This window comes from Vulpes vulpes, chromosome 14, assembly GCF_048418805.1.
Source record: "Vulpes vulpes isolate BD-2025 chromosome 14, VulVul3, whole genome shotgun sequence".
Classification (NCBI taxonomy): Eukaryota; Metazoa; Chordata; class Mammalia; order Carnivora; family Canidae; genus Vulpes; species Vulpes vulpes.
Window position 1 is genome coordinate 133,271,707 of NC_132793.1, and position 9,846 is coordinate 133,281,552.

The 9,846-nt window shown below is 47.6% G+C and overlaps 1 protein-coding gene across 1 annotated transcript in view; it reads left to right on the forward strand.

The window, feature by feature from the left end:
• LGI2 (leucine rich repeat LGI family member 2) overlaps positions 1 to 8,848 on the forward strand; it is a 32,063-nt gene extending 23,215 nt beyond the window's left edge. The window contains exon 8 of the mRNA XM_072737977.1: positions 3,430 to 8,848. Coding sequence (XP_072594078.1) covers positions 3,430 to 4,247 — 818 coding nt within the window. The 3' untranslated portion in view covers positions 4,248 to 8,848. The remainder of the gene's footprint in view (positions 1 to 3,429) is intronic.
• The last annotated feature ends 998 nt before the right edge of the window (positions 8,849 to 9,846 follow it).

A 9,846-nucleotide genomic window follows, 5' to 3' on the forward strand; every position in this document is an offset into this window, starting at 1 on the left:
TTTTGGTTTATTTTATTTGCCTTTTGATTTCTCCGTGCCAGGTTTGTTCCAGCCTATAACCTCTCTTCCTGCATTAAAACACACACACACACACACACACACACACGATGATCTCTGCTGCTCCGCACAGTTCCATAGACTAAAAGTGTTCAGCTGGACAGAGGTGTTCCAGACCATCTCCAAGAAAGCAATTCTTTCTTGCAAGGCCCCTGAGCTGTGACAGACAGGCAGGCCCGGAGGACGTCCCGGGCCGCAGGGACCTCCGTGGGAGGCCGCTCAGGAAGGGGGCCAGAAATATGCACCCTCAGTTACTGTTGGCAGGGTGGGAGTCAGTGCGGCTTCCCAAGAGCCATTTGGTAGTTGAAATCCAGAAGCCTTAAAGGCGTGCACATTTATGCCCAGCGATGCCTGTTTAAGAACACCGCCAGCTGGTTTTCAAAAAAGACTCCCCTACAAGGAAACATGTTACTTACAATAATGCAAAGCTAGAAATAACTGCAGTGTCCAACAATAGGGGATTTGTTAAAAATAGACCACAGCCATGCAACGGACTGCTGTACAGGATTTAAAAATCAAGTTGTAGAAGGTGCAGGAACAGGGGAAAATGTTTACAACATAATGGTCACATGGGAAAGAAAGGCTGTATAATGCTCATGCATCCTATAAGCCCAAATTTATTTATTTATTTGTTTTCAAAGATTTTATTGCTTTATTTGAGAGAGAGAGAGAAAGCACGAGCAGGGGTGGGGGGCATGGTTGGGAGGGGTAGAGGGAGAAGCAGACTCGCCGCTGAGTGGGGAGCCTGATGTAGGGCTCAATCCCAGGACCCTGGGGTCATGACCTGAGCTGCAGGTGAATGCTGAACCGACTGAGCCCCCCGGGAGCCCCCCAAATTTATTTTTAAGAAGCACATTTGAATATGTATGTTGATAGATTAATGATTAAGGAACTATATCAAGACGTTAAGTGCTTTTTCAGCTTTGCAGTACAAGTAATTTTGATTTTTCTCTTTGTGCTTTTTGGTATGTTGGTGGCTCAGCGTAGACTGGAGCCGGACTACCCTGATTTAGATCCTGGGCTCAACCGCGTACGAGCTGTGTGGCCTTGTATAAGTGTTGCTTACCTACTCTGTGCCTCAGTTTTACTGTTTATAAACTGGGGATGGTGATGATGATGATGATAATACTGGTCTTACCAGGTTGTTGTCAGGATTAAGTGAGTACATACGTGTAAAGTGCTTAGTATAATGCCTGGTCATAGGACATGCTGTGAATGCTGCCTATTATTTTTAAAATTTGCTTTTTGGTGAACATTGAAAGCTTTTATACTCAGGGAAAAAAAAGGAATAATTAGCTGTAAACAAAAGAAAGGAACCAAGTTCTTGCAAGAAGGACCAAAATCTGTGAAAGAGAGCAGTAAACATCACTCTAAAAACCACCTGCTGTCTGCTCCCAAAGTTAATACTAAGGTCAGGAGGAGGATCATTATCCTTGTAATTTGCAGACCAAATTCACTTTGGTCCAAATTGCCTAGAAAATCAGGGAAAAGAAGTACCTTAAAAAAAAAAAAAAGGAAAGAAAAGAAAAGAAATAACTTTTAATCCAATAGCCTAGATGGAGGGTCCATACTCTTTGTGATGTGAGTGGTCCTATTGCTTGGTGGCTGGAAGAGGAGGTCGGGGGAAGGCCTGGGGGGTCCGGGTGCCGTGTGGGAGAAGATGGTGGGAGGTGTCCGGACAGGAGAGCTCCCCCTCTCCAGCAGAGTTCTGGGTGGGGGCCTCCTGAGCCGGGTCATCCTCCGGGTCACGGGTCATCCTACAGGTATTTACACAGCGCCTGCTATGGGGCTAGGTCTCTCCGTTACCAAGACAATTATTTCAGTGATCCAGGAAGGACAGCTGCTCATTGTTGACCACTTCCTGCTTTGGGGGGTGGGGGGGTCGGTTCTCAAAACACCAAGCATGAATTTTGTCACTTAGTCTTTACCAACCCTGGAAGGGCAGTGCTAATAGCATCCTCATTGTAGAGACGGGGAGCCTGGGTGCAGAGAGGTGACTGGCACCGGGTCAGAAAGCTTATAAGGAGCGGGCTGCATGTCAACGTCTGGGCCACCTGGTCTAGAGTCACAAGGTTGAATGCCACCACCACCACCCCCCACCACCCCCGGCCTCTGGTCAGCTTCCTTGGGCTCTGGAACCCAGAAGAGGCCAAACGTCTTGAAGAGCCCCGCTCTGCATCTTTTTCCCCTCCTGTCTCTGAGCCCTGGCTCCTTACTTTTTACCCTCCTGTGTCCCCATGCCCCAAAGAGGACCCCATTTGCTTCATTCCACTGTCTCGAGGTGGGAAATACTTTTTTGACTAGAAGGAAGACCATTCCTGTGGGTCTGTGCGCTTCCTGAATGGTACTCCTGCCTCTAAAGATACCGGAGGCCAGGAGACCAGCCCTGACCTGTTTCTATGCAGACACATTTTTGTGTTTTGTTTTGTTTTTATTTTGTTTTTATTTTTTTTTATTTATTTTTTTTAATTTTTTATTTATTATTTATGATAGTCACAGAGAGAGAGAGAGAGGCAGAGACACAGGCAGAGGGAGAAGCAGACTCCATGCACCGGGAGCCCGATGTGGGATTCGATCCCGGGTCTCCAGGATCGCGCCCTGGGCCAAAGGCAGGCGCCAAACCGCTGCGCCACCCAGGGATCCCTTTTTTTTTTTTTTAATTTTTTATTTATGTTTTGTTTTTAAAGATTTTGTTTATTTATTCATGAAAGACACACGGAGAGAGAGGCAGAGACCCAGGCAGAGGGAGAAGCAGGCTCCATGCAGGGAGCCTGACGTGTGACTCGATCCCGGGTCTCCGGGATCACGCCCTGGACCGAAGGCGGCCACACTTTTGTTTTTAAAAATGTTTTGATTGTGGGAAAATATGTATAACATAAAAGTTAACCATCTTCACCACTTTGCAAGGGTACTGCTCAGGGCGTTAAGTGCACTCACGATGTTGTGCAAACACTCTGGAATCCTTATCATCTCGAAAAACTAGATTTCTGTATCCGTTAAACGCTAACTCCCCAATCTCTCCTCTCCCCCAGCCCCTGGCCGCCTTCTGGGTCTATGAATCCGACTTCTTTAGGGACCTCATATAAGTGGAGTCATATATTATGTTTTTTTGTGACCGTCTTTATTTCACTTAGGATAATGTCCTCAATGTTCATCCATATCATCATGGGTCATATGTCAGGATTTCCTTCCTTTCGAAGGCTGAACGGTGTCCCATCGTGTGTATAAACCACATTTTGGTCATCCATTCACCCATCCCAGGCCCCCGGGATCACACCCCGAGCCCAAGGCAGATGTGCAACCACCGGGCCACCCAGCCGTCCCCGGAGGGCCATTCTTACCTAATCCCCTCTCGTTTCTCTTGGGGCACAGGTCAGTCCATCGTGGGCTGTAAGGCCATCCTCATCGACGACCAGGTTTTCGTGGTGGTGGCCCAGCTCTTCGGCGGCTCCCACATCTACAAGTACGATGAGAGCTGGACCAAGTTTGTCAAGTTCCAGGACATCGAAGTCTCCCGCATTTCCAAGCCCAACGACATCGAGCTCTTTCAGATCGAGGACGAGACGTTCTTCATCATCGCCGACAGCTCCAAAGCCGGCCTGTCCACCGTGTATAAATGGAACAGCAAAGGCTTCTACTCCTACCAGTCTCTGCACGAGTGGTTCAGGGACACGGACGCGGAGTTCGTGGACATAGACGGGAAGTCGCACCTGATCCTGTCCAGCCGCTCCCAGGTCCCCATCATCCTCCAGTGGAATAAAAGCTCCAAGAAGTTCGTCCCCCACAGTGACATCCCCAACATGGAAGATGTCCTGGCTGTGAAGAGCTTTAGGATGCAGAATGCCCTCTACCTTTCCCTCACCCGCTTCATCGGGGACTCCCGGGTCATGAGGTGGAACAGTAAGCAGTTTGTGGAGATCCAGGCTCTTCCATCCCGGGGGGCCATGACCCTGCAGCCCTTTTCTTTTAAAGATAATCACTACCTGGCCCTGGGGAGTGACTATACGTTCTCCCAGATCTACCAGTGGGATAAAGAGAAGCAGCTATTCAAAAAATTCAAGGAGATTTACGTGCAGGCCCCTCGCTGCTTCACGGCGGTCTCCACTGACAGGAGAGATTTCTTTTTTGCATCCAGTTTCAAAGGGAAAACAAAGATTTTCGAGCACATAGTTGTTGACTTAAGTTTGTGAAGGGGGTGATGGGGGCCTTTAAAGATGCGTAGCCCTGGCTTTAGAAGCAAATGGAAAGCCAAGTTCAGAGCTCTCAAATTAAGGACGCATTGGGGAAATAGAAGTTTTCAAAATGTTAGAACTCGCGTCTCAATCAGGGATTGCACTTACTGGCTAACTGCATGACATGTCCAGTCTCCCACCCGGAAAGGCATCTTCAAGCCTGTTCTCTCTGAGAAGAGAGTACCACAGGAACTCTTACCATCTAGGAAAGTAATGTGCTTTTTTTTTTCTTTCTTTCTTTTTCTTTCTTTCTTTTTTCAAATGAGGAAGGAGGAAATCAGATAAGATGGACCGGCTCTTAGGATGAAATCAAAAACAAAAACAAAAACAAAAAAAGACCCAACGCGCTAGGGGCCCTCCTCATTCCATCTTAGCCATCTTTTTTGGTAAGAACTCTTCAAGGCAAAGTCAGCGGAAAAGATTTGCTGATGATTCGTTTAAAAATCTGATAACACTCAGCAATGCTATTTTGAGCCATTTCAGTTCCCCGAACCCCCCTTAATAGCAGAACGTTGGCCATCTCATTGGCTCCCGGGGATGCTCGTCGGGGGCGGCGTCAACGAAATAATGTTGGACGTGGCTTCCTCTGCCACAAAGAAAATACTCTGCTGACACGTGCCCAGGCCCAGCCGGGCTGCAGGCCCATGAGTGAGACAAAGGTGTTCTCCCCTCGTCCCTGGGGTTCAAAGCCGACCCCATGGCGGCCGAGCAATACTGCTTGTTAGATGCTCTCCGTGACTCAGCTGCTTCCCTGAACCCGTTCTTTGAGTTTGTGGGTAACCAGCAGACAGGCCAAAGACTGAATGGTGCTTTTTTATCCCGTCCTTTAAAGCAGTAGGACAGGTATTTCCATCGGATGGGCATTTGGTAGAATTGTTGAGGGAAGGTTTTGTGGAATCAAAGAGGACTTTACACAAGTCTCGATGCACTTTGAAACCTAGAGGTGGCCCTTTGATTTGTGCATGCCTGTGCCCTCGGGGCAGCGTCATATTTCGAGTCATTGAATACCAGGCTCCCCACCTGCCCACCTGCCTTCCATTGTGCTCACACAACGGTCCTGCTTTGTTGATGTGCTGTTGCTGCTGCTCCCAGCGTGGCCCTTTCTGGAGGGGCTCTGGCACCAAATTGCAGAACCTGAAGTGGTCATGACACCAGCGCCCCTGTCTTTCCCAGTAGTTTCCCCAAGGAAAGCCCCCAGGGGCTCACACGCTGACGTGGGGCTCATCCTGAATAGGCTAGCGGGGGGCGGGGGTCATCAGGGTCCAGCTTTGGAGCTAGGCACGCTGCATCCCACAGACCAGGTCTGCGCTCAGGGGGCTGAGGGCCTATTTCAAAATGGGCTTCTGTGGTGTGGATTGTCGGGAAGCCCCGGGGGCTCTGGTTTTGTGGTGGAAGCTCCCCAGAGGATGCTGTGCCTGACTAGCTGGTTCTCTTCAGAGAACATGAAGTGGGTTTTAGGAGAGCCACCCGACAACGTCTCTCGGAGCCCCCAAAGCAGCACGATCGTGTTGCAGTGCAGTGTTATTCTTTAGCAATCGTTTGCCAAGTCATGAGTAGGGAGATGTTTTGCCACAAATATGAGCGTGGTGTTGTTTCTGGTTTCCGCAGTGCCTATCAAGGCCATAAATAGCATCGAGGTTGCCAGAGCACTCCTGGGTACGATCTGGGCCGCAGGCTGAGGGCTTCCAGCCGAGGACACCGGGGATTTTAATGAACTATAAGTAGCCCACACATAGTAGCGTTGCTGCTTGACACTTTCCTACTAAGCACCAACCACACAGGAGAAAAGTGGTTTGTTTTCATTTTCTTAAGCCCAAAAATCACTCTTCTGCATTCTTTTGCCTTCCTGGTTGATTTGAATTGACTACAAATGCCCAGTATCCCCACATCGGAGGCTGAAAGTGGGACAGCCCTGCTATTCCTCTGGCTGTTAAGATGGGCAACAATTCTTTCTGGCACATGGAACCCCTCAGACAAGCCTGGGCGGAAAAACAGGCCCTTGGCAAACAATGTAGGGGACATTTAGACAGTGCTAGCACTTGTGCCAGGTCGAAATGATGTTCCCGATTCCAGCCTCCTGTGGAGAAGGCAACCGGGGCATCTTTTCACAGGGCTGCCTCTACGGAACAGGGCATCAGCTCCCCGGCCTCACCTCTGAGGGTGAAGTTCCTGGAGAAACCATCTGCATTCACCATGCTGGTAACCATTGCCTAGAATCTGGAAAACCAGGGAACATGGGGTGCCGGGCGGGGGGGTAGGGGTGCTTGCTGAGTCCAGGTGAGACATTGGCGGGTGGAAGGCACATCTAAGGAATTGGGGGTGAGGTGAGGGCAAGAGGGTGGGTAGTCCCTGCAGCTGCAGTCAGGTTCTCTTTCTCTTTTTAAGAAACTAGACCAAATCAGTCTGCAGCCTACAAGCCTCTCCGCGCTGAGGGAGGAGATATTTGTTCTGGCCGACTTGCTAAAAGGGTGTAGATGTTCTTGGCGCAAGGTGGTGGAAGCTTTGCTTCATTAATCTCACTGCTCCATCCCAAGAATCCCTCAAGTTTTAAACAATTTCTGCAAGAAGCTTTTTTTTTCCCTTCCAGTAATAATGTAAGACAAAGTAAAACCCCAACAACATCAGAAAGCCAAAGCAGAGGGACACGTGAGACCATCCCCTGCGGAGATAGTCCCCGGAAGGGCTGCTCTCGTCCATTCCTTCCCATCACCCATTGGTTTCCTTCTTGTCAGCCTGCTTCTTCTTCACAATCTCTGTGGCTGGGATGGGTCCCTCCGTGTCGCCAAGTGGCCACGCCACACAGCCTTAAAGTGTGGGATCAGGAACCGATCTTCCCCGAGACTAAAAGCAAGCCTTAGGTGTGAACGGCATGGTGTTCTCGGGCAACGGGTAACAAGACCACCCTGCATTTCAGCAAAGCCTTATGTTTTCTCAGTGTGCATCTGTGTCCATCTCATTTGTTCATAAACAGTTCTTTAGTTTATTGGCAGGCAGGCATTCTGATTTCAGAGAGAATGAAACCGCTGCAAAAATCTAAGTCAGTCGCCTGCTCAAGATTATCCAGTAGTGAGTGGCAAAGGCAGACCTTGTCCCCTTCCACCACCACCACCCATCCCCCCCGCACAAGCAGGCTTCGTATTTTCTTTGTGACACTCTGACATACCTTCCAAATAAAGACTTTTTATCATGATTCAGAATATAGCAGCACCTTGAGATAAAGTAAAAATATACAACAAAATATGCGTAGCCAGAAGGAAAATAGTGCTGAATAGACACCATCTCATCTACTGGTCCCTTTAGCAATTAAACACTATGGGACTACTATTACACACAAGGCCACACTCTTGAAAGTCTTCCAGAAGTTTCAGATAATTTTCCATTCCAAAGAGTGTTTCTAGCTGGCACAGTTTGCTTCTCCACAGCCGTCCCCCCGCCACACACCAACAGCGATGGGGTGCGGATATTGGGGTCCAGACACATCTGGTTCTTGTCACAACGTCCACAAGATAAACAAGAAGAGTTCTATGGGGGAGGAGCAACTAAAAACTCGAATGCACGAGCGGTGATGAATTGCTCCAGGTCATAATCAGCCTTTGGGGAGCACGCTGGAAATGCCAGTGTTGCATTTTTCTTCCCCATGGAGTGAGAGGCTGTGTATTTTTAGGAAAGAAATCAGCGTGGGATGCAGGAGGTTTGGCTGCCAGGAACACTCACGATGGAAATTTCTCTGACCGTGGGTTTAATGAAAGAGAGATGAAGGTCTGCGGGAGGGGAGTCTATTTGCATGCCACCTAAAGAAAATCTCCTTAGCCCAGGCTTCCGGATTCTCCTGCAGGGGTATCAGCCCCTCCGCTTGCAGTTTTGGAAGAGAATTCTTTAATTAGGCAGTGGCCAAAGATTCTATTGAGCAGAGCTCCGGAGTGGAATGCAATAATCTAGTTGTTGACACAGTGAGGAAGGTGGGCCAGACGTAGGACAGTGTAAAGGGAATGGACAGAAAAGCAGGGCAGATGGCTGTGGAGGAAACTCTTTGGGGAAAGTAGAAATAAACTAGAAGAAAGGTCATCGTGATTTCCTTTGCCTCAGCCAGGCAAGTAGGGGATGGACGACTAGGCAAATTAACAATTATTAACAAAGAGAGCCAATTGTAATGCTAATTGACGTAATTGTGTTGTAAAGCTACTGAGATCTAAACCTAGCCAGGTACTCTTATCCTTACGTTATTCCATTACTTGTATCAGAATCTACTTTTTTTTCTGGTAGGAAACTATGCATTCCCTATCCATCCCTTTGACTATCAGGAATGTATAAGAACTGTGATAAAATAAGCCAATATGCCATTTGGTACCATTTTTATGTATCTTAGATGCATAACTTAGGTAAAATAAGAATAGTTTATATGTATATGAAAGTAAATTTTGCAGTATGCAAGCTACAATGGATGCATTTTAAGGCTGAATATATATTTAGCTCTTTTTGGTAAATACAGTTAACAAACAACATGCCTCTTAATTCGATATATCTTGTAAGTCTATGAATAAAAAGTAGCTCATGCCTAATATGGCTTTGATCTCTGGTCTGCTTGAATATGGATATGCCTGCTTGAGTCACAGAGTTGAGGGCACTGGGCTATTGTGGAAGGGCGGAGTCTGCCCATTTATCCTTGTGGCTTACTACCCATTTAAATGGGAAATGGGCACTGCAGGAGACTTTTTTTTTTTTTTGAGACTTTTGCTTCTACTTGCAAACTAAAAAGTCACTAAAAAGTCCCCGAGGGACTTCCCTGATCTGCAGAGTCATAATCTTGACAGGCTGACAAAGAACTCTGGGGATCTTTGGGCATCCTCTGATTCTGTATGGTGAGAAGATGAGGTTACAAGATTCCATTGATTGGGTTAAACCACGAACAAATTGAGGGCAAGACTTTTGTTCTCCACATGTCTGGGCTCTCACCTGGTACACAGCAGGTGTGCAGTGAAAGTTTGCTTCCTGTCTCTATCTCTTTAGACCCATTTGGTTTCCTTGGACAAATGAAGGGTCAAAACCTCGAGTCACATATGACAGTGTACTTACTGTGTGTCAGTATTACTTTGAGATGCCTTGGACCTTTTTAAAAAGTATAAGAACAGAGGGGCACCTGGGTGGCTCCATCAGTTAAGTGTCTGCCTCAGGCTCAGGTTGTGATCCCAGGGTTCTGGGATCGAGTCTGAGTCCGTATTGGTCTCCCTGCTCAGTAGGGAGCCTACTTCTCTCTCCCTCTGCACCTCCTCCCCCTACTTGTGCTTTCTCTCTCTCAAATAAATAAAATATTTTTAAAAGTTCAAAAGCGGAGTTCTTGCCCTCAGGAGATTTAAAGCTTGTTAAAAGGAAAAGTCGTAATTTCAGGAAGCTATAGTTACAACGCTAGGTCCAGTGTTTCTGCATTACAAAGCAGTGTGTGGCTAATTGTGCAATGAAAGAAACAGGTAGTGGTGATAAAGCAATTATCTAACTCCTGGTATGGCGTATGTGTTAAATTAGTCTTCTATTGCTTCGTAACAAATGGCCACAAATATAG